Source organism: Musa acuminata, chromosome BXJ3-7 (genome assembly GCF_036884655.1).
Source record: "Musa acuminata AAA Group cultivar baxijiao chromosome BXJ3-7, Cavendish_Baxijiao_AAA, whole genome shotgun sequence".
Classification (NCBI taxonomy): Eukaryota; Viridiplantae; Streptophyta; class Magnoliopsida; order Zingiberales; family Musaceae; genus Musa; species Musa acuminata.
In genome coordinates this window covers 1,903,048-1,928,410 of record NC_088355.1, presented here as the reverse complement: position 1 = coordinate 1,928,410, position 25,363 = coordinate 1,903,048, and the positions used below count along the sequence as shown (strand labels likewise).

General features: G+C 40.0%; 2 protein-coding genes across 2 annotated transcripts; both read left to right on the top strand.

The window, feature by feature from the left end:
- The first annotated feature begins 9,069 nt into the window (after window positions 1-9,069).
- On the top strand, window positions 9,070-11,750 carry LOC103990849 (serine/threonine-protein kinase RIPK). Its single transcript, XM_009410129.3, has 5 exons — window positions 9,070-9,545; window positions 9,672-9,807; window positions 10,383-10,519; window positions 10,860-10,983; window positions 11,070-11,750. The coding sequence occupies exons 1-5, from the start codon at window positions 9,171-9,173 to the stop codon at window positions 11,624-11,626; spliced, it is 1,329 nt and encodes a 442-aa protein (XP_009408404.2). The 5' UTR covers window positions 9,070-9,170; the 3' UTR covers window positions 11,627-11,750.
- Window positions 11,751-18,329: 6,579 nt separating this feature from the next.
- On the top strand, window positions 18,330-22,273 carry LOC135643389 (probable GTP diphosphokinase RSH2, chloroplastic). The gene is made up of 6 exons (XM_065160260.1): window positions 18,330-19,346; window positions 19,474-19,659; window positions 20,464-20,924; window positions 21,067-21,225; window positions 21,297-21,651; window positions 21,729-22,273. Exons 1-6 carry the CDS (start codon window positions 18,606-18,608, stop codon window positions 22,005-22,007), a joined length of 2,181 nt encoding a protein of 726 aa, XP_065016332.1. The 5' UTR covers window positions 18,330-18,605; the 3' UTR covers window positions 22,008-22,273.
- The last annotated feature ends 3,090 nt before the right edge of the window (window positions 22,274-25,363 follow it).

The following is a 25,363-nucleotide window of genomic DNA, read 5'->3' as shown; positions in this document are numbered from 1 at the left end:
AACTTAGCTCTTCAAAATCTTCCAGACTTAGTTCACTAATTGGCACAAGTGGGAGTAGACATCAAAAGCTGGATCTCGTCTTCCTCCCAGATGTTGCCAGAGACAAAGATCGACGGGGCGGTAAACGATGTGGACATATCCTCCATCATTTGATGCGCGAAAGGTGTTGGGGAAGGAATGATTAAAGGCTCCCCCACGCTGCATGTGAGCACATGCATGGCCGAGACCACAGCTATGGTGTTCGTAGAGCTGCTGGTGGAGCAGGTGATGATCGCTCTGTAACTGATTTGATGGGCGGAGAGAGGTCCTAGAGCTGCTGGTGGAGCAGGTGATGGTCGCTTGTTGCTGATTCGATGGACGGAGAGTAATATAAGTTGTCTTGTCCAAGTGAAGTGACTCCTCTAAAGATGAATGTGTGATCTGTGTAAGTTTCCTGTTGCCTCTCTGATTTGCATATTATTCCTATATTCTTATATAAATTCACAAATTATGATAAGAAAAGGATAGAAGAAATCTTTCTCAAATAACTCCCTTTACACTTCTATAAATACTGCTCACTTCAATAAGAGAAATAAATTTTTCATATCTTATTTTATCATAGTATCAAAGCCTCTTACCTTAAGATTTTTTCATCTTTATTATCTAACGACAATAATCCAAAGTTCCTGTCATGAACATGAAAATCATAAAGTCGAAGTTCTCAAATAGCATATTCGCGACCCCTTAGCCTTGGGATCTCGGTAGTCACGTAACCACAAGTCAGCTCGACAAGTTCCTTGCTGGCTCTTGTCGTCGATATGCATGCTGATCTGCTATCATCATTGCAGTAACAACAGTCCCAAAGATTTCTTCTTCCTTGTTCTCTAGCAACAACAATCCAAAGTTTCTGTCAAGAACATGAAAACTATAATTTTTTGATAAAATCAAAGTTCTCGAAGAGTACATTAGTAACCCCTTAGCCTTGGGATACCGATAATTACGCAACCACAAGTCGGCTCGACAAGTTCCCTACTGGCTCTCGTCGTCAATTTGCATGTTGATATGCTATCGTCGTTGCAGCAACAACAGCCATGAAGTGCTCTCTATCGGCAAAGCAAGACCTCCTCACCAATGAAGTCCTCCCTTCCATCTTAACCAGCAATTAAGGACCTAGTCCTGCCATTGCGAGTTCCTCTTAACGAGGCGTAGTGTCTGAGGAGCCTCCCTACCTAGCGCTTCAGCGGTGTTACTCCTTTACTGTGATCGGTCTCCCCACTATGGTGCCTCTAGCATTGTGCTCACCGATGAATTACTCCCCCTACTTCCTCACCGATCGCTCTTTACCTCGATCTCCTTATTCTTACTCAATGACTCAGTTCAGTGACGACCAAATCGCTCTAGAAACAAACTTCCTTCCACCTCTTCCTTCACCGGCAAAACTGCTCCTCCAGGCTGCACCTTCAACCCACCGAGATCTGCTCACCCAAGCACCTCCTTCAACACAGATCCTGGATTTGAGGATCTGAGACCTCTTATAGCCAAGGCCAGAGTGTTCTCCGAGAGAATCCGATTAGAGTGAGACTCGAGTAGAAACCATATTGGCCTAATAGTTTCATGCCTGGTATACAATCTCTAGGATATTAGATGGATGAGGGACTATAGATACATAGTAATTGAGGACAAACATGTCTAATGGATTGGATTCTCCTGTATCGTCTGAGGACTACGGTGTAATGGCCTAGTACGTCCGCAATCGATGAGTCGAGTAAATTATTATAGAGATAATAATTCACTGAGCCAAAAGAAGTTTTGACATGTATGACTCACGGCCAACTCGATATTGAGCCTAGAGAGTCAACACATATGATAGGTGTTGCGATGAGTAGATGTTCGGATATGAGATATCCACTAGAGCTCATATCTTATTAGATATACAATAAGCCCTTGAATTATTCGATCTTATGGATAAGATCTAATAAGAGCCAATAAGATATTATTGGGTAGAGATCCACTCATCTAAGAGGGTTGGATAGTTGGATGGAGATCTAATACCCAATAGGATATGATCCACTAGGGTTAAGTTGATAAGGAGCCTCTATAAATAAGAAGAAACTAAAGGGTCATAGGTTAGACCCTTTTGGTTGTCACCTCTTATTCTCCTCTCCTCCTCAGCTAGCAACCCCCTATTTAGGTATGTGGATAGCAAGAAGGGTCGACCCTTTTCTTGATTGCGTGGTGTGTTCAGCGAGGAGATTTGAGGAGCATCTTCGCAGCTCCTATCATGTGGATCACCGCTAGAGAGGAGGACATTTGACCTCTTTTATCATCTCTCGTAGATCTACATGTTTTCATGGATATACAATTTCCCTTGGTAACACACATCCCTTAACACACGTGGTTTTTCGATTTTGCAGGATTTTACGCACCAATCTTTGCACGACGATGAAACCTTATTTTCTGTAAAAAAATTTTAGGATTTCATTTTTTGTTCTTCCACTGCATATGTGATGTCATCCTAGATTTCCATGTAGTACTATTTTATCATATACAAAATATCATTAAGGGTAAGTGGATCTTTCGAATTAAGCAAAACCTAGATGGATCAGTTGCCAGATATAAAATATACATAGTGGCAAAGGGTTTCATTAACAACTAAGTATTGACTTCATAGAAATGTTCAATCTATTTGTTAACCAATAATAATCTGACTTATCTTGAGTTTGACTATTACAAAAGACTAGTATATACGATAATTAGATGTTAATAATACTTTCTTATCTGGAACCTAACTGAATATATCTTTATGCAGCAACCTCTTGGTTTCATCTATCCTCAATATCCAAGATATGTTTATAAATTATAAAAAATTATTTATAGACTTCGTCAAGCTCTAAGAGCTTAGGACACCAAACTTGATTTTTTTATGGCATCAAGTGGCTTCATCAACTCTAAGTCTGATGCCTCCTTATTTTTATGATAATAAAATGAAAGTACATTATATCTACTGACATTTGTTGATGACATCATCATCACATGCAATAATCCTATAGAGATCAATGAATTCCTCATGTAGTTGGCCGATTCTCCATTAAGGATCTAGGAACCTTCAGGACTTTTTCTATCTCAAAGGAAGTACATTCAAGATTTAATATCGAAGACAAACATATAAAATGCTAAAGAGGTTGCCACTCTATTCTCTGCTATTGAATCACTCAAATTATATAATGACAGCCCTACTACGAATCTCAATAAAACTGACAAGTACTTGTGTCCTTATAATACTTATCTCTCAAACCATTCAGACATCTCATTTGTATTCAACAAATTATTACAATTCATGCTTCGACCCTCTACTCTATTTTAGTCTACAGTAAAACGAGTTATGTGATATCTCAAAGGGATTTTCAATTATGGACTTCTTATTTGTAAATACTCATCACTTCATGTTCATGCCTTTGTCGATACTGATTAGGTAGGGAATATTGACGATACAACATCTACGTCAAGTTATATTGCCTTCCTTGGAGTAAATCCAATCAATTAGAGTTCTAATAAATAGAAGACAATCGCAAGATCTAGAATTGAAGCTGAATACCAAGCCATAGCCATCACTATTGCAGAACTCAACTGAGTCACCAATTTGCTATAGAAACTTAATATAAACTTCACATTCACTCCTATAATATATTATGACAATGTTGGTGTCACTACTTATGCACCAATCAAGTTTTCCATTCACATATGGAATATATTGCTATTGATTTTTACTTTGTCAGAGATCAACTACATGTTTCCCATATATATATTACTGATCAACTAGTATGCTCTCTCACAAAGCCTTTTACCCACGAAACATTCTCATTACATCAGTCCAAAATTGATATCCTAGATAGAAACTTAATTACGATGGCATGATAGAAGATCGGGATTATGATAAATTTAGAAAAACTATCTAATCATGATAAGATAAAAATAGAGGCAATCTCTCTTATAACTCCTTCTAAACCTATATAATTATTGCTCACTTCAATAAGATACACAACTTCTTCACATCTTATTTTATCACTGTGTAAGTAAAACATGCGCAATGTATATTTTGTGTTTTTCTCTCTTTCAACATAGTGTGTTTCCCTCAATCCTGAACTTCGATTCTAAAAGAGAAATTGAGATTTTTTTTTTTACAAAGAATAAATAAGTTTTCAGTTCTTTCATAAACAATGAACTCCAGGTACTTTTATACACCATGAATCGGTGTACTGGGGATCAATATACAAAGATGTAAGAGGAGCCATATGTCCATAATATTCTAAAGTGGATCAATGTACTAAGAACTAAGGACTGGGATCAGGAATTCGAAGTTCCAAGTCCCATCTGTTGTCATCACAGTGGCATAACCTAATTTTAGCTCTCAGCATGTTCTTTTTTGCCTTCTTTGATATCTTTCTCAGCTAATTAAAGGTAGGTTAAGAGATCAGATAGAGATTTTTCTTTCACTCATTAACTTCACCCTCTCTTTCCAAGAGAAAATTTAACAGGTTCTCTTTCCATCTCAATCTCCCGCACTGCTGAAAACTAAGACTATTATATGAATGATAAGCATCTCTAGTGCTTGTAATTGATGACTGCTTCGTACGAATCAACTGCCACTTTTGTTTGAGACTATCAAATCAAATCAATCGATTCGAAGAAGAAGCAGAGCTGTCAGCTGCCTGGCAGGAGCTATCAAATGCCCATGGCAAGGCATGGGAGTCATTCTGCTTCCACTTCTTTGTCTGGGGGTGGCCATGCAAGAGCATGAGATGGCGGAATGATCAGCTTCTCGCCACTGCCTGTGGTGGCAAATGTTTCCTGGTACGACGTGGAGCTGATGCGGCCACAGGTGTCAGGAAAGCTTCCTGCGGAGGTCTCTTCCTCCCCCCCCCCCCGTCAGCTTTATTGGGTCAGAAGAATAAAAGAAGGGCCTCAAGCACGCCTCGCTTTAGCTGCCGCTAAGGCTGAAGGTTTCCATCCGTGTCCTTGACCAGGGAGGCGTGGAGGTCCATTACGACATGAGGTTGACTATACGTGGAATTACAAGAGTTAAGAAATCCTTATTTCGATCAGATACATCGAATCCAGTCAATATAGATATATGTGGAAAGAATTTTTTTGGTGTTGCTAATGGATTACAATCTCAATCCCCCACACTGAGAAGGAGATATTTGACATCATGCAAATGTTATCAATTATAATAATTCTCAAATTATTTAACATTTTAATATTTTTAATAATTAATTTTATCAATAAATATCTTTCACTAATAATTTAAAATATTTTTTATAGTTTTAATGTTACAAAAGAAGTATCTAATATGAGACTGCACAGTTGTGGTCGCCTACTTTGACTACGGCCACACACAGCCCAATACATATGGCGACTTCTCTTGCATAGAACAATTTACCTACTCTATTAACGTCTAATAATAAAGATAATTGTAATGTATATGAAAGATAGGATAGCTGAGCATCTGCATGCATGATATTAAAATATGAGCATCAGTGAGCTGCCGTTGAATAAAGTTTGTTGACCGTTGGATTGGTATTTAGCAGCCATCGCCGGCGCTTAGGTCAACCAATCACAGTCGAGCGTCGCCTTCGGTCGGCCACTGATTAGTTTAGTTAAGGTTGGACTCGAACACACGCGGACGGCTGCAAACACGTCAGACTGTTCCTCGAGGGCTGCTTTACTGTTGAATGCATGCAATAAAAATCCATCTTCAAGCAGGAAGAGTACATCTTTCCATTAGCAGATGTCTCCCAAGATCTGCTATCTGGATAAATTGGACTTCTGACGTATTCAGAGTCTAAATACCCAGCTGGAGATGGTGGGGGGGAGTCAACAGAGGAGGTTTTATCGTCTTCCTCATGATATGAAACAATTCTGTGGCGCAAAGCAAGTGATTCAGGAGCTTTTAAGAATTCTTCATCTGCTTTACGACATGCACTCCTGAAACCACTGGATGCTTCTGCTGTATAAAGAAGAACCATACCCAACCACCAGCTTCTGCTTTGACCATTATTTCTCTTACCCAGGTTTTGGTTTCATCACTGCATCCGTAACCATGGATGACATTGAAGTCAGTCTCGTGCTTCCGATTTGTCCTTCGTTGTACAACTTCAGTTAATGACACTAAGCTGTCTTCTAGATGATGCGTGGATACAGAAGAGAAGCTTTAGGGCAAAAAAACATTTCAAATTGGTGGTCAATTCACATCCACATTTACTCGTATCAAATGCCATGACTAACTACGGCTGACAGCAAAAACTCAGATGATTCTGCAAGTAGAGGGTGGTAGTTAAGGCCGTAACTTATTCCACACGCAATTTGTTCTCGAAGGAGTGTGGAATTCCAAATGGCTGTTGGCTTCTATAGCGTTTCATAGCAGTCGTGATCTGAAATGGTCATGTTCCCACGGTAGCAAAGCGGTTTATGCTAGCTTCTGGTGACGGTCGTGATTTGCTGCTGCTTCCCTATGAAACAGGTGAGTTTCTTTCAAGGGAAAAGGACGAGGAGATGATTACCTACTGCGACTGTCATGCTGCTGCAATAATACTCCTACAACCTGAAAAAAAACCATAGCAAACAAACACCCAGTTCTGTGAGCAATTTGGTTTTGCCACTTGCTCCAAAACCTCTTTGTCTACACTCACAAGCCTTAATTCGGTACATATTCCTACGAAGCATGTCCTTTTTGGTACATGTCATGTCTACACTCACAAGCCTTAATCCACACCACTCCTGTCGTGCCAAACAGTGGGATTTAGCTTCATGGAACGGGGGAGATGTGAGGAGAACCGTGTTCCTTGTCTCGCGAGACGCAGGAGGAACGGCATGCACCTCGATGAACACATGCTTGCATAATATACTCTATTCAATGTCCGTGTCAGATGACACACTTTGCTCATGTGTCAAAACTTCAATGCAGAAAACCAACAGCAGCAGCAGCTGACAGCTTGAGATGACAGTCGAACAAATTCCCAATTCGCCGTAGCAATATATATCTCATCATCCTCAGAGATTTGTGTGGCAGCAGCAGCTGACAGCTTGAGATGACACTCGAGCAAATTCCCAATTCGCCGTTGCCATGTAAGTTGCAATCTCTATCTCCCATCCTCACAGATTTGCGTGGCAGCAGCGGCAGCAAGAGGCGAAAGGACAAGCGAGAGCAATAGATCCGCACGAATCCGACGACTGGGATTTGACGTCTTGTACCAGTGTCTCGTGAAGCACCAAACGAGAACCACTGGAACACACGGCACATCCATTTAACCACGTGTGCAAAAATGAATGGCTGCGGGCGGCATTTCTTATCCCTTTGCCCAAGAAAGAAGTACGGGCAACTTCCATGAGCTACACGTTGTCTGGTGCACCATCACACGACAAGTGTAGGAATTGGAGGACGTAATATTTGTATTTCAAAATCGACGTATCCTCATCAATCATTTTGGCGTCCAGTTATGATTGACAGTGAATAAGATACGCTGGGCAAACACATGTACTCAATAAAATTCAACCAATTGTTATATCCGATTGATCTCGGTTATCGTTAAAAAAATATTTATCAATGAGTATCAACACAGCTCGATCTTATCCTAAAAGCATAAGATCGTCAGGATGACTCTCTTGATAATTAGGGTGAGAAATTCAATACCGAGGATGAGTTATTCAAAGTGGTTCCAATGTAATCTATGAATGTTTGAGGTCGAATATTTGAGGTCTTTTTGAGGCTAAGCTAGGGTAGGCTTCGATCTCCTTGAAATCCTACACTAAAGGTTAAAGTTGGAGGATATTCCGATCAGATCCCTTCGACGGTCAAATTAATTTTGTGAAGTAATAGAAATAATGAGGATTTGTGGGTCTAGGGTCTAATTTCTCTTCAAGTATCAAGGACTAATTTTTATACTTAGAAAGTAGTGGAGAGATCATGGTTGATGGGCAACTGATCCGTATATCCTTCATTCTATGGCTCCCTTTATGTGGACGATTCATTCGTATGACCTATTGTGGTATGTTGTTAGCAAAGGATGATAGAAGGGACATCATCTGCCATCTATGATAGTTGACCAAGTTAAATCGAATGGCTCTTTGCAAGCTCTCCCCTGCAGGAGCAGACCAAGGGGCGATATCGATCAATCCAATCGCCCGAGGACCACTGCCCTTGGCGGTTGGCTCGTATCGCTTTCCGTGGGTTACGATCCATGATGGTCAATAGGTTGTTGCCCTACTATTGATCGTGAGAGATGACTTGGATCTCATGTCATCTACATCAGCTCCTCGATGGTGATCTATTGACGAGTTGTGACTAGCACCGAAATATTCTCCTATCACTATTGTAAATAGGCACAAAACAAATACAAAGTTTTCAATTCTTCCTTTTCTAAATGACAAGAAATCGGTCATATTAGATTTCCTCCTCGATTATGAGGACGATGAACGTAATCTAATTCCAAATTTTTTGGCCTCAGCCAAAAGGTGACGAGGACAAAGCCTTAGAATCACATCATTCTTACGTCCTCGCTGCCGTATGAACAACCAGATAAGGCGACCGGAGGAGGTAAGATTGAGACGGCGATGACTACTGCGTCGGGACGATTCAAATTAAGCATCGGCGAGCGATCACCTCGGATCACATCTTGTAACATTTGTCAAGATGTCATAAGGTCAGACAGGATCTGTAGAAACCGGGCACCATGAGAAAGTTGAAGCTACATGGTTTCCTTGCTTGCCATCTCAGACATCAGCTTCCCTTTTACTCGTAGTATGTTGCCAATCCAAAGTCATGTCAGCATGATTGCTTTACCGGGGGCGATCTACCACACAAAACCAGAAGCAGAGAGGAAGCCCTGCAAGCACAGGTTCAAACGTGCGCCAATATAAAAAAAGGGGTAGAGGAAGAGGGCGAGCCCCCCAAAGCATACCATTCCAACCGCTTTCGGAGGTTTCCCTAAGACTTTCCAGACCATTGACCAAATCAAGGGACAGTTCTGTCATTTCACATCATCGATAATGGCCAGAACTGCTCTTTATAATGATACCAAGAGATCCAATGCGGGGATAGGACTGAACTTTCTCTTCTTCTGCTTCTTCCTTCTTCCCTCTCCGCGTTACTTTCATCGCCTTCATCACGATCCAGCTGAAATCCCTTCTCCAAGATGCCCGAGAACTCGTGGATGTCTTTCTTCTCAAGCTGCTGGGGGAAGGGCAGCGACAGCTCCGCAACGCTGCCCGGGAAGGCACAGTGCAGTTCAGGTTCCCCGGGGGGGTTGTCGTCCTCCGACACAAGCAACTCGTTCTCGCAGGAGGACCTGTCGTTGACGCTCGCGGGGTCGAACCTGCACGCCTTCACCATCGCGGAGCTGAGAGCCGTCACCAGGAACTTCTCCGTGACCAACTTCATCGGATCGGGCGGGTTCGGCCCTGTCTACAAGGGATTCATTGACGACAAGCTGCGGCCGGGGCTCAAGGCGCAGCAGGTGGCGGTGAAGTCCCTGGACTTGGACGGCCAGCAGGGCCACAGGGAGTGGCTGGTGAGAGAACAAGCGCCATGGCTTTTGGCCCTCTTTAGTTACACAATTTAGCTCAAGGGTTGATTGGGGTTTTCCGAGGTTCCTCTGTTCCTGACCCTCTTCTTCCCGTTGCTGTTGCGATTGCAGGCGGAGGTGATCTTTCTTGGGCAACTACGCCACCCTCATCTCGTTAAACTGATCGGGTACTGCTGCGAAGACGAACACAGGATGCTCGTTTACGAGTTTGTGCCTCGAGGAAGCTTGGAAAACCATCTCTTCAAGAGTAAGTCCAATTTGCTATTAGCGCGAAGATTAGATGTTTCTTTCCCTTTCTTTCGTGTTTTTAATTGCTAGGTTAGTCAACTAATAAGTAGTCGTCAGAGGGCAGTACGTGTGAGTTTGGCTTTTGAGATGAGTTGTAGGTAGATTGTCGCTCTAACCAAAGCTTATCCGTATCTCATGCAATTAATGGCCCCCCTAATCCCCTCATAGTATATATAATACGTCACAAGCACTACGGCTTCTTCCTTTATTGCCACCTTATTAAATACTTCACTGATCTGATGTCACATCAGTCATGACCGAAGTACTTCGGGACGCATAGTGACTCATAAATCTAACTATACAAATGCTTTCTTGCTACGGTGATCTCGTAAGCAAATGCAAATTTTGCAAGCAATATGAAATTAGTTTCTTAGGATGAGCATCGACTCTGTCACCGTTTTCGTGCTTGACACTCTTCGCTTGGAGCCATCTGGAATGGTTCCATCGACTTGCAACGCTTTTGACTTTTCTAAACCCAGTTTAGATGATGAAGCGAATGAAAGATTAAGCTGTGTCTGGTCTGCATATGGGCAGGGTTGGTTTCTTCGTTGCCGTGGTCAACACGGTTAAAGATAGCAGTCGGAGCCGCCAAGGGGTTGGCCTTCCTCCATGAAGCGGAGAAGCCGGTCATCTACCGCGATTTCAAAGCGTCAAACATACTCATCGACACGGTAAGTTTCTTCTCCCATCTACGTTATATCAGTATGCATTTGAGTCAGTCCGTTGACCACACTCACACGCAGCACAGTCAACATACCAGCAAAGGTACTTTGACTTTGTGCATGAGACCGGCAACCTCTCTAAGTCTGGTCACACTTGATGTTGGAAGTAGAACTACGCTTTGCTTTGTGTGAAGCGAATGAGCATGAAGAATTCTCCACTGCTTGTATCACCGTTGACTACGGCCTTCCCCCTCTGATCTCTTGTCCTTCCTCGGTTGCAATGTCACTTGCAAGCTTGCTTCGTTTGGTTGTTCATGAGCTTGATGGAAGCGTTTACTTCGACCCACAGGATCACACGGCGAAGCTGGCGGATTTTGGGCTCGCAAAGGATGGTCCCCAAGGGGACAACACTCACGTGACCACACGTGTCATGGGTACCCATGGGTACGCGGCGCCCGAGTACGTGTTGACCGGTAAGACTTCCTCCATTTCCAATTCGGTGTCTTAAGGTCGAATGGCACGATGGCAGCTGACTCACCGGCGATTCCATCCAACGCAGGTCATCTCACGGCGAAGAGCGACGTGTACAGCTTCGGGGTGGTGTTGCTGGAACTGCTTGCAGGGAGACGATGCGTCGACAAGAACCGACCCAACAGGCAGAAGAACCTCGTCGACTGGGCTCGGCCTTACCTCACCAACGCCGACAAGCTCCGGCGAGTCATGGACCCCGGCCTCGACGGACTCTACTCCACCAAAGGAGCCCAGAAGGCCGCGGCGATTGCCTACAAATGCTTGAGCCACAACCCCAAGTCGAGGCCGGAGATGAGAACCGTCGTGGAGATGTTGGAGCCGCTTCTCAACCTGAACGACGTCCCCGTCGGTGCCTTCGTGTACGTCGCTCCAAAGGAGGAGGAGGAGGAGAAGGAGAAGGAGAAGGAGAAGGAGAAGGTGGATATCCAAGAGAAGAATCACAACAATCACGACGAGAGACACAAGCAACGATTCCCCAACTCAGTGATCCATTCCGAGGTCTCCCTGCACAAGGATGGCAAGAGTTTGTACAGGAACTCCCACTTCCGGAAATCGCAGAGGCAGAACCAGGAACGTGGAGCATGATCTGACACATACAACGTTAGTGCAATCATACTGTACATAGTCTACAGTGAACAGATACCGATTTGTGTTTGTTTGTGGAATTATTTCTTCAAATAATGTGAAATTTGAAGGAGGTTTTGATATAGATTTTTCTTTTTCTTTTTTTTTTCTTTTTCTTTTGTGATGATTATTATTCAGTACGTATACTCGAGAACTAATCATCCATCAGCTTGCAAATTGAATGGCTCCACATTGAACAACTCATGTTGAGCATTTTGTCTCTTTTGCTCAGAAGAACAACAAAAAAACAAGTTTGAGAAGACAGTATAAATCATTAGAACCCTAAGGCAGCAGGAGCGCAGATAAATGCTTGTGGTTTTATTTCCTTGTTCTTCAGTCGGTTCACGTTGTTGGATTATGGGATTTACGATTACCAGATCAAAATCTTTATCATGTGTTTGCCACTCTTTATTTTTATCTTATATTTAATTAAAGGTATTTATGTAACAGTTCTTCTTCTTTCGTACTTACGTCATACACTAAGATTTTTCGTTCAAATGTCAAATCTAAGTCGATCTAGGAATCAATTGGTCACGAGAAAAGTGAGAGGAGGAAGACAGTGGTAGGTGGAGATACTAGCGTTTGCTGTCTCTGCCCACGTTTCCATCGATACATGTACACATATAGAGACTTGCCAAAACTCCTGCACCGGGGAGCATGCGTCAAATTCCAACCTCAGGAACGAGGACCTGTGGTCGATATCTTAGGTGGAGGAAGGATGAAGAAGAAGAAGAAGAAGAAGAAGAAGAAGAAGGTAAGAGAGCAATGCTGTTCCCAGAATTTGAACCTCTGCAAACCAGAATTAGACTTGAGAAAGGTACGTCAGCGTCACGCATGGCCTGCCCCACATATATTTACTGCATCACGTCCGTCGTGGAGAAATGCCTTCGATTAGTGGTCAGTCTAGAGAAATATGATTTGTAGTTGTCACCCATTCAATGGTTTTCTGCCTTATTAGGTAGTACGATCACGTCAAATGAAAGCTCACGTTTCTCTTACCGAATGGTGAGCGAGAGAGAGAGAGAGAGAGAGAGAGAGAGAGAGAGAGAGAGAGAGAGTGAGTGAGTTGTAGACCTCCAAGTTATCTCATCCTACTTATCCTTTTCCCTCGATGATTTCCAAGGCATGAAATGGGAGTTTCATATAATTCTTATTATCCTATCCTTTTCCTTAGATGATTTCCGAGGCATGAAAAGGAAGATTCATATAATTCTTATTATCTTAAGTCCATGCACAATAAGGTTTGATTAGATATCTAACTGCTCTTGTTTTTTCAGCGTGGACTTTGTACCCTAGAGAGACATCTTGTTATTGAGTTGTCTTGATGATTATTCAATTTCTCATATATTTGTTGTTGATTTTGTTTATTATTAAGCTCATATGTGTAATTATTCGGTTTCTCCTAACTCTAAAAATATTATTCAAAATTAATTTTCAAATCTAGCAAGAGATCGAGTCTAAAATGAAGTGGATGACAAACTTAATTTTTAATGATAAGATGAAGTATTTTTATTATTGTATAACAAATTAGATGTCAAACCGAAGAATTTGTTGATATGTTAAAGAATGAACTTTAGGGTTTAAATATTATGTCGAAAGATTGAATATTATGAAAAAATTGACATGTTAAAGAATTGGGCGATATAACGAAAGATAGGGTGATATATCGAATGATCAGATGAAATACTAGAAGATCATACAACATACCAAAAAATTAATAATATGCCAAAAGCTTCGAAGATGTGCCAGATGAGTTATTGATTTTTAAAGTCATGATCGAGGTGATCTATGGGCCAACTTAAAGCTCAAGCTTACAATAGCCTTTGGGCTTAAGTCTAAACTAGAATTAGACCCATTAGAAAGGCAATGCAAGTGGCCTAATAATGATTTGGGTAGTGGCACACTAAGCCTAAATAATGATATTGCTTGAGTCAGCCGATACCATTGTTTCATGTTGTCAATAATGATGATGGCAGTATCACCTACGTCGGTGGTAGTATCACTCAAAATTCAAAAATTATGATGCTGGTGAAGATTATCTTTTATGAAATTAGTTTCTTTTATAAAAAGTGAATGTGAAGATTATCTCCTTAAAAAAGGAGAAGGTTATAATAATAATAGTAGATATTCACTCATTGGAAAAAAGATCGGTTGTGAAAGCTTGTGGCCTTAAGGTAAGATGAATCAAGAGTAGATATAGATCGAAAAGATCGAATCATAATTAATCGGTTTGTATTCTTTTTACTGTTTGTGACTTTTATTTGTGATTGTTTACTTATTAACAACCACTTTACTCGCAACTCTTACTGGCACTCAATATTTGGTATATCATGTTTCCGATATATGCTTTGCTAGAACATAAATTCAAACCCTCCTTTTAGTATCAATAAGATCATAATATAATTCGATCACATGCACATCAACTCAATATAAAATCTCGAACGAATGCTTTGCCCATATTATAGAATATTCTTCATGGTGAAACCCATAAAGTTACAGTAATCAATGTTAGTTATTGTTTATTCGAAACTATTATTTTTCATCCTAGGATTAACTAAAGTATAAGAGGGATCTCGTCAAAACTTGATCTTCATATAAATCATTCATCAAGCAAACACTCGATCCTCTCATTAAACCACATCGAATTTCCTACGCAAAAGAATTCAAATAGAGTTGGAGTAATATGAACTTCACGAGTATCCATCAAATCAGAATTAATTCATTTCTTATATATGCAAAAAAAATCCAATTACATAAAAAAAAAATTCTTCAAGGAGAAATTAAAGAAAGATCTTTAGGTGAATTATGATTCTTAAAAGTGGATTTGGAGTTAGAATCATCTTAAGAAGAAATGACAAACTTAATCTTCATGGATGGATGGAGAAGTTACTACTTCAACGAGAAGTTTTCTTTTCGATGAATTATACGACATGTGATATAGGAAAAGTATTACAGTGTAATCATCGAAAAATGATAAAACTAATTATATTATTATTTTTAATTGAAAGCTACGAATTATTGAATTATATATGTATTAGTTTATAAGACAAATGTATTTTTTTCTTAGGAAAAGTAAATTACCACATTGTTTATAAAATGCAAAACCGATAACATGATGCGATTTTATGGCACGAGTTCTCCATCCAAGTGGTGGAGCTCAAATGTTTTCTTCTTCTTAAGCTCCAAGGCAAATAAATTCAATCATAGCATCTCCATCAACCAAACAAAGTATTACAAAACGTCTAATCAATAAGTTAGGAATAGAAAATTAGAAGTCAATTAGAATAACCATTAGCATATTAAGAGGCAACAGCAAGTGGCTTCTGACTCATACGAGAAGGCCATCACCAGAAGCTAAGCAATATTAAGGAATGATCAAAGTTGTCCTTATCATACTATTAAACTATATATGACGTTTAAGCATGCTTGGGAGCTAAGTATCAATGGAACCTATCTATAAGATAACACATGATGTACTTACAACATATTGTTAGATACCTTGAAGCTACCACATCAGTAAGGACTACAGCGTCCTCTGTGGATATTTTGACCTAGTAATATATATCGATGTTGACTCTGTTGGATATAACGTAGATCGCAAAACCTCAAATGAAATATGCTAATTAATTTCTTATCTTTTCGGTCATCCAACAAACAAAGATGTTTGCTGACTTGTGACACGAACTCTGAAAGGACGTCATGGCGTTGAGGCTTATGTCGCGGAGAGGACGACATGAGACATATATTAGAATAAATAAATGAAATATTAAAAGATGTATGAGTCATTGATTTTTGAAAATCATGATCGACGTGATTCATGGGCTAATTTACATCATTGTTAAGCTAAATTAGAGCCCAAGCTTATAGTAATCATCATACTTAGGTTTAGGTTACAATTGAGTCCATACCAAGCATGTGGCATAACGATGTCTTAGATAGAGGTATCATCAGGTCCAAGCAACGGTACCGTCTAAGTTAATCGATAATACTATTTTGTGTTACTAACAATGACGATAGTAATATCATCTAGAGTGGTGGTAGTATCATCTAAAATTTAAAAATTACGATGTTGGTACCACTAGTGCCTAGAATAGTAACATCAAAAGTTACGACAATAGTATTGTCTAATAGTACCATTCGTATTATAAAATTTTTGAATTCATTTTTGAAGTTTTTAGGATATATAAGCTCGTGAATTAATGTGAGTGTCAGTTTTCATTTTTCATCTTGGAAACTATTATTTTTCATCTTGGGATTAATGTGAGTGTTAAAGTAATCTCATCGAAAACCCTATCCAACCTAATCTTCATGCAAGTCATTCATCAGCGAACAATTGATCCTCCCATTCGGTCACATCAAACTTTCTAAGTAGATAGACTCCAACTAGTTGGAGCAATATGAATTTCATCAATATCCATCTAACCAAAATCAATTCGTAGACAAATACAAAAAAATCCAATTACATAAAATATGAGTGTTTTGAAGAAATTACGAAGAAATTAAAGGAAAATCTTTAAGTGAATTATGATTCTTAAAGTCGATTTGGAGTTAGAATAATCTATAGTGCAATCCTTGGAAAATGATAAAACTAATGATATTATTGTTTTTAATTGACAACTACGAATTATTGAATTATATATATACGTATAAGGTTATAAGACAAATGTATTTTTTTCTTACGAAAAGTTAAATACCACATTGTTTATAAAATGCAAAAACGACAACATGATGCGAAGTTCTCCAAGTGGTGGAGCTCAAATGTTTTCTTCTTCTTAAGCTCCAAGGCAAATAAATTCAATAATAGCATCTCCATCAACCAAACAAAGTATTACAAAACGCCCAATCAATAAGTTAGGAATAGAACATTAGAAGTCAATTAGAATAACCATTAGCATATTAAGAGGCAACAACAAATGGCTTCTGACTCATGAGAAGGCCATCAAGGAATGATCAAAAGCTTTCCTTATCATACTATTAAACGAGATATGACGTTTAGAGCATGCTTGGGAGCTAAATATCTATCGAATCTATCTATGCGATAGCACATGATGTACTTTCAACATGTTGTTTGATAGCTACCACATCAGTCAGGACTGTAGCGTCTTCTGTGCATATTTTGACCTATAATATATATCAATGTTGACTCTGTTGGATATAACGTAGATCACAAAACCTCAAGCAAAATATGCTAATTAGTTTCTTCGTCATATCTCTTATCTTTTCCATCATCTAACAAGCAAAGATGTGTCGACTATGATACAAACTTAGGCATTGTGCCGAGTGTCGATGCGTGCTAAAAGGATGATGCTATGGTCGAAGTTTGAGAGTGAGATATAGCGGGAGGTGAAAGACATGCACGAGGATGGAGTAAGAAAGAAGCTTAACTCTATGGCGATGTTTGATGGCGATTCAAAAAGCTAATGAGTTATATTCAAATTCAATTTAGAGAGCACCTGTGTTTTTTTCATTAATTAATTTTAATTTAAAATCATAATTATTTCAACATATTAGCAATGACTAATATCGAAATTTATCTAAAGCACCCATGTCGAGTATATATTAATTGATATTGAAGATCCAATTTTTAGGATCGAAAGTCTATTAGGTTGATTTAAGTACTCCGCGACACCTGTCAATAGCAAAATTTGATACTAATAATAATTAATTTAGTTATTAATATATGTGATATAAAAAAAACAACACAACTTACAATATTAATATAATTTTTAAAAATTAATATTTATTCGAGTGGTTTTTTTATTTTTGAAACAATTAAAGTGGGAACAAAATATCACCAACCGACGATGTCCGAGGGGGTTTGACCACGAGCGCCGGGGCGGGCGGCACGTGCCGGCCGAGGGGGTCGGCATGGAAGACGGAGCACGTAACTGTGGCTACACGACAGCCTCCACGTGTGCGGACTCCCGTAGCTTGCTTCCGACGCGTGCTCGCTTCTCATGGCTCGTGGGAAACGCCGTCGCCCGTGCCACCATCCGTCCCCGTTACCCGTTACCCGTCCCGTCTTTGCCGTCCCTTTGACCGATATACCCTTCCTTACATCAACAATGTCCGTCTAATAAACCACTGTCATCGCACGCGCTTATCCAACCATGCTGTCGATATGATCGATCGTGTTAGGCAAATGCCAGCTTTTGTAGATATCCAATCATGTTTCCTAAATTTTTATTCCAAGAAATAGTCAACATCGGGACCCCACATAGTTGACAAACTGTCACATCTGACTCCTTTATTTTCTTCCACGAGAAAAATATTATGATATGATTTATTTTCAACAAATATTAAGAAAACAGTCGAATAGATCCCACCGTTGACCCTTCCAGAGAGAGGAAAATTGGCTAAAACACTCTTAACAGATATCTATTTATTTAGTTATGATAAATGAGCGAACCACCTTAAATGATCTGTTAACGTGTTTACCGGTTAAACTAATTAATATTTTAATATAGATATATATATATATATATATATATTCGTGCTGTTCTAATTCCTAATTAAGGCGAAGAAGAGGTAACGACGCAACCTTATTATTGCAATTTGAAGGGTAAGTCGGTCATTTTATCGTTCGATGACCAGTGGCGTTGAACAGTGCTTATCACGGATACCCGCGCGTGACAGATTCTTCTTCTCCGGGGCAAGAAATCGACCAATCATCCCCGCCTCTTTTGACTCCTCGCTTATTTCTTTCTTCCTTTCTGCGTCCCTCCGCCTGCAAACCGGGGTCTCTTTGATCTCTCTATATTTAGGTCTCCCATTTCGCCCATCTCCCGATCCCAACCCCGCTGCCTCCTTCCCCACCGAAACCCTTATTTCTCCGCCCAATTCTCGCCGGAATTTGGCTTCCCGATCTCCAATTCGAGGCATAGAAAGGCGGAAAGGAAGGGTTTTGGAAAACAGGTAGCTTTTTTGATCCAAAGGCTCCATGTCCGTGCCGACGATCGCCCTCTACGCGAGCCCTCCCACCGGCGTCTGCTCGACCGCCCACCACTCCTGCCAGATCGCCGTCTCCCATGGCTCCACCGATTTCGACCTCAACCCCCGGGCCTCCGCCTCCTCCGCCTCCGCTCCCTCCTCCTCCTCCTCCTCCGCTGTCTCCCAGAAGTCGATCGTCGGTGGCCTGTCCCTCATCTTCTCGTCCCCCGCCGCTGCCGCTGCCGCGCGCCACGTCTCATCTTCGTGCTTCGCTGGCGGTGACGAGATTGGATCTTTCCGGCATGATAGGTCGGACGAGCTCGGAAGCTCGTATTCCTATTCGTCATCGCCCTTCAAGTGCCGAGAACACAGCCCCGTCTCGGTGTTCCAGGGCCCGGTGTCGTGCAGCGGGAGCGGCTCTTCCAAAAGCCCGCCTTCGGTGAGAACTTCACGGGAGTGGAGGGGAGGTGATTGGAGGACGGGAAAAGATCGGCTCTTTAAGGGGTTCATTCGGAACGCGCTCAATCCATGCCTGGATTATAATCCCGCGAGCTTACCTATGCCGAGCGGCAGCACATTCTGTGACGAAGTGTTTCCTTTTGGTTTGGATGAGCGTTTGATCGACATGGCGCCTGCCTGTCAGCCGCACTCCAAAGAATTGCTCGTCGGGGCTCAGTCAAGGCACGAAATTTTTTATGAGGACATCGTTGTCAAGGCTTTTCATGAAGCCGAAAAGGCTCACAGGGGGCAGGTGACTATAAATTTTCTAGCTTCAGTGAATTGAATTGTCACGACAACAATCCTGATATGTGAGTTTTCTGAGTATAAATTTGAAATAAGTTTTCGGTTGATCTGAATCTTCTTGTTCTTTATGATAGATGAGGGCAAGTGGAGATCCTTATCTTCAGCACTGTGTCGAGACGGCAGTATTGTTGGCGAAGGTCGGAGCCAATGCTACTGTAGTTGCTGCAGGGCTCCTACACGATACATTAGATGATTCTTTCTTTGATTATGATCATATTTTTCATATGTTTGGAGCTGGAGTTGCTGATCTAGTTGAAGGGGTATGTTCTTTCTTCTACATTTAGATGACGCTTACCATCTATAATATTTGTTTGCTTATGAAGCTATTTTTAGTTGTCGGCATATTCTTTTATGTGCCAAATCATCATTATACAAGTCAGGTTGAATTGTTCTTATACATATACTTATTTGTGATGGTGATATCTTTGTTTAATCTGTCATTCAATATCTTCATTAGTCAAATGCTAGTAGAAGTTTATATAAAAAACTTTGCTATGTCAATCTGCTGGCCTTGCATTCCTTCCTGCTTAACTCTATGATGCAGTGTTGATATGTTTGGAATAAGAATTTTCAACGGTATCTTGATTATTAGTCTAGTTATTTGATAGTTAGTCAGTAAAGTTTATTAATCCAACATAAGCATTGCAATTAACCTAGCTCTCAATTTTTTTGTTATTGCAAATATAAGTTTGGTTGAAGCTTGTATGATCTTGTATTGCATTCTATATGAATGTGGTGAGATATTGAAAAAAATTCGACTCCAATCAGAGAGTCAAAATTGTTCATATACATACTGTTGTTGTAGATGAAAAGGATGGCTCAAGTATTAAAAGAGAGGTGAAATTAATACCATATACTGATTATCCATGTATATAGATGTAAAGTGATAAATTGGGGGAAACAAAATGATATGCTGCGGTCATGTTTGTATATTCATAGAACACTGCCTCAATAATTTTTTCATCTAAATATGTTAGCTTGTTGATGACAAACTGAATCATGAGATGGCTTGTACAAGTTGCAACAGAAGGCTAGATAACAAGTGACCTCTTCTATTCTTGCAGGTCTCTAAATTAAGCCACTTGAGCAAGCTTGCTCGTGATAGTAACACTGCTAGCAGAACTGTTGAGGCAGATCGTTTGCACACGATGTTTCTTGCAATGGCAGATGCTAGGGCAGTGCTTGTAAAGCTAGCAGACAGACTTCATAACATGATGACTTTGGAGGCATTACCCATGGTCAAACAACAGAGATTTGCAAAGGAGACCCTGGAGATCTTTTCTCCCCTAGCTAGTAGATTAGGAATCTCAACTTGGAAGGAACAGTTAGAGAACTTGTGCTTCAAACATCTTTATCCAGAACAGCACAAAGATTTGTCTTTGCAGCTTCTAAATTCCTTTGATGAAGCACTGGTTGCTTCTGCCATACAGAAATTAGGAAAAGCTCTGACAGATGAAGGTGTTTCCTATCATTTCCTGTCTGGGAGGCATAAAAGCTTGTACAGCATTTACTCCAAAATGCTAAAGTATGCCATTCAAATCTCTACTTATCATTCTTTTACAAGTAGATTTAGGTATCTACAAAAGTTTTGTTGATGTACCAATAGTTTTATGCCACCTCTATATTTAAACATGGATCAAATCTAACTTAGTATTGCATATTTCCAGGAAGAAGTTAAACATGGATCAAATCCACGACATCCATGGTTTACGTTTAATAGTTGAGAACGAGGAAGATTGTTACAGAGCCCTGGACATTGTTCATCGAGTATGGCCCGAAGTTATTGGAAGATTTAAGGACTACATTACTCATCCCAAATTTAATGGGTGAGTTACTGATGATAATAAACTAGTTAGTAATCTTGGTATCTTAACTTGATGCTATGCGTTACTTCCAGGTATCAGTCAATGCACACTGTTGTACTGAGTGAAGGGATGCTTCCTCTGGAGGTCCAAATTCGAACAAAAGAAATGCATTTGCAGGCCGAATATGGTTTTGCTGCCCATTGGAGGTATAAAGAAGGAAACAGTAGGCACTCCTCATTTGTACTTCAAATGGTGGAATGGGCGAGATGGGTTTTGACTTGGCAATGCGAGACAATGAATAATGAACAGTGCAGAACGTCTGGGGACACAAACTTGATCAGGCCACCATGCCCGTTTCCTTCTCATGCCAATGACTGCCCTTATTCCTACACTCAGCAGTGTGGCCATGATGGACCCATTTATGTCATAATGCTGGAAAACGATAAGGTGAGTTTCTCTTTTGGTTCCCTCTCCCAAACCAACAGCTTGTTGATAACTAACCCGGTGTTTATGCTTGATTCCAGATGTCAGTGCAGGAGTTCCCCGCGGAGTCCACCGTTTTCGACTTGATGGAAAGTGTCAAAGAAGGTAGCTCAAATGTATCCCCTTTCAGATTCCCTGTAAAGTTAGATTTAAGGCCGAGACTGAACCATGAGCCGGTGAGCGACCCGACTCAAAAGCTCAAGATGGGGGATGTGGTGGAGCTGATGCCGGCCCTTCCCGGCAAGTCACTGACGGAGTATAGGGAAGAAATACAGCGGATGTATGAACGAGGACTGACACTCTCTAGCCGGCATGGCTAAGGAAAAAGATCATCCTGAAGCTTAAGGATTCGTTATTACTGCAACCTGTTGTATGATTTGATTTATTTGTTGTAAATATGAACTAATTGAATACAAAGCTTAAGGCCATTGGGGTTGTGGACATGTGGGTCAATGGGGATTGCGTGTGGAGACGCTTACTTGCAAGGGAAGCGATTAGTTGCTTGTGCTCAACATGTAATGCGTTGTGGGTGTTGTTACGAACCTTTGGCATCACGCAAGCAATTGCATTATAGTATCTTCCTTCACATCCTTTTCATACATGTGGTGTTTTGACTTGTTGGTTTGCTTTAGCAAGTGGTCCTTTGCAAACTTGTGGTGTTTGTATCATGACGACTTCATTGGAATTTTTGGTGGCTGGGATCTATTTTGTGGTCTGTGTGTCAATGATCGATTCGGTAGTGAATGAGATGTTGATTTGTGCTTCACTACAATCAGCTGAGCTGGACGAGAAAATTGAAGGAAATAAACGTTCCCGTTGATTTTACATGCTGGAGTACAGTGTATCTGTTCTTGGATTGACACAGTCGCAGGATATGTGGTTTGGTGTCTCGTCTTTGACAAGTGGACGCATCGTTTCCGTGTGTTCAAAGGCATACTAATAGAATATTTGACAGTTGCTTCATTGTCAAAGAACATCTTTAATGGGCATTTGATCGTCAACATATCGTATCCAAATTGTCTGTGAAGTAGTCACATAACAGGCCATTCCGAATTGTTTACCCTTATCTATCTTTAAAGGTGGTTGTTTTTGCTTTGCGTGTCTTCCATCTTGATTTGATACATTTTGTGGGTGACTATTAAACTTCCTTTTTTTACTTAAGAGGAAAGAAGGTATAGTAAGAGGGATTAGACAAAGAAATTAGAGAGAGAGAGACAGAGAGAGAGAGAGAGAGAGGACTTTCAAAGATTTTAAAGGAGGATTTGCAGATTTTAGGGTGAAAATAGTACATCAAGTTTTAGTATTGTAATGAATTATACAAAGATTGTACAAGTTATTTCGTTCATTTATTATATAAATTATTTTTCTTTCTTATTCTAGACCAACTTCTTGAACCATATGGTGATTGGTTTTCCCTCAAAAATGCTATGGCCTCTTTTTTTTTTTTTTTTCTGAAAATACTCATATTTTACAAAAGATATTCTTCTTTTGTTTTTTCTTAATTAAAAAAATCTATAACATTCCTCAAAAAAAAATTTGTCACCTATAGTGTTTTATTCATGTACCGGAAACTTTCATCCGGACGTGAACAATACTACAAGCCACGTCATATTATATATGTTTGATTGTCACTGCATATAGGTCAATATAATATTATTTTTTTAATATTTATAGTTAATTTATTTGAGGTTATGAATCTATTTAAATTATTTAAAAGATAATATTTTTGAGTAGGCCTTATAGTATCTTTATTATGATGGCCAAGACACTATAGTAGATCAAACATATTATAATAGGTCAAAACATTATAACATGTCGAAAAATATTGCGATGACGCTTCTTAAAACTTTAGGTCTACTTTAATCTGGAGAAGAAGAGGAGAATAGGAGAGGAAGCAAAAGTTCTAGCCTATAAACTATTGAAGCTCTCCTATTTATAGAGGTCTCCTGTCAACTTAACCATAATGGATTATCCTCTATTGGGTATTGGATCTCCATCTAACTACCCAAGCCTATTAGATTAGTGGATCTTTATCCAATAATCTCTCATGGGCTCTTATTGGATCTCAGTTATAGGATCCAATAATTCAAGGGCTTATTGGATATCAAATTCATCGCAATGCCTATCATATATGAACCTCTACTCATCGCAATGCCTATCATATGTGTGTGACCCTCTAGGCCCAATATCGAGCTGGTCGTGAGTTATACCTGTTAGAACTCCTTCTGACTCAGTGAATTATTATCTCAATAATAATTCACTCGACTCATCGACTGTTGACGTACTAGGCCACTACGCCGTAGTTCCCAAACGATACAGGAGAATCCAATCCATTGAACGTATCTGTCCTCGGTTACTGTATAGCTATAGTCTTTCATCCATCTAATATTTCAGAGACCGTATACCGTGCTATCATACCCATATAGTTTTTACTCGAGTCTTGCTCTAATCAGATTCTCCCGGAGAACTTCTTCTCTCTCAATCCGAATGACCCTAGCTAGGGATTTATTTGAGCAAAAACATATGAGACATTCCTCTCGTGACATCGAGAGTGGATGATTCTCTATCGACACTCAATAGCCCTCGTAAGGTTGACTACCACTCCCGATGACTAGTTGTGCTAGATCTGGGACATCCAAACCTATAAGTCCGGTATCAAAAAGTGGATCACTCATATAGGACATCCTTGGTGTTTCAAGTATGAGGACCAGATACACCATTGGGACTACGGAATCGATGTCTGACAATAAGGCATCATCAACTATTCAGCATTCAGTAAGCGGATCAATCAGTGAACTCATTCCCCAATAAGCACTTGTATTGTATCCCTAGTGTTCCCACACAAGTAGCTATGAGACTAACTGCATCTATTATATGGACAGGTATACAACACACCGGTCTATCTTGTTATGTCGATGTCCCTCTCGAGTAACCTATGACTGAGATTCATTATCATGGTCTCATCATGATTAGATTCTCATTGCACAAATACAAGGACATCACTATATATATATATATATATATATATATATATATATATATATATATATATATATATATATATATATATATATATATATATATATATATATATATATATATATATATATATATATATATATATATATATATAAAGTGATAAATATCAAAATATAATAAGTAAAAAGACTATATGTTAAGTCACACGTGACATCACTCACGTGATTGGTTTGCATGACACATATGATTAGCAATTGGTCCTTCCGGCGTTTCATTCGATCCTTCGACGCATCATTCTCTCCTTTGGCGTATTGCCCAATTAGCATGTTGTCTTCTCTTAACATATGATCTCCTTGGTGTAATGTCTGAACTTCTTAGCACGATGCCCGAATTTAGGGATCGAAGCCTTCTGCCAACACGTCGACTGATCCTCCGGCCCGATGTCCAATCTTTTGACATGTTTGCTCTGGCCCAATGTTTGATTCCTCCTGCTTTAATCGATTTGCCTTTTCTGATCGAAGCTAGTCATGCGTCACTCAAACACACATTAGATGACAAATACATCAATTAATTTTATCATCAAAATCCGAGATTCAACAATACAGTCGTCGTCTTCTTACATAGTTAATCGGTGTCCTCATCGGTTGTCATGTCGTGCCATGTCGCCATACTCATGTGCGACTATTCTCACCACACA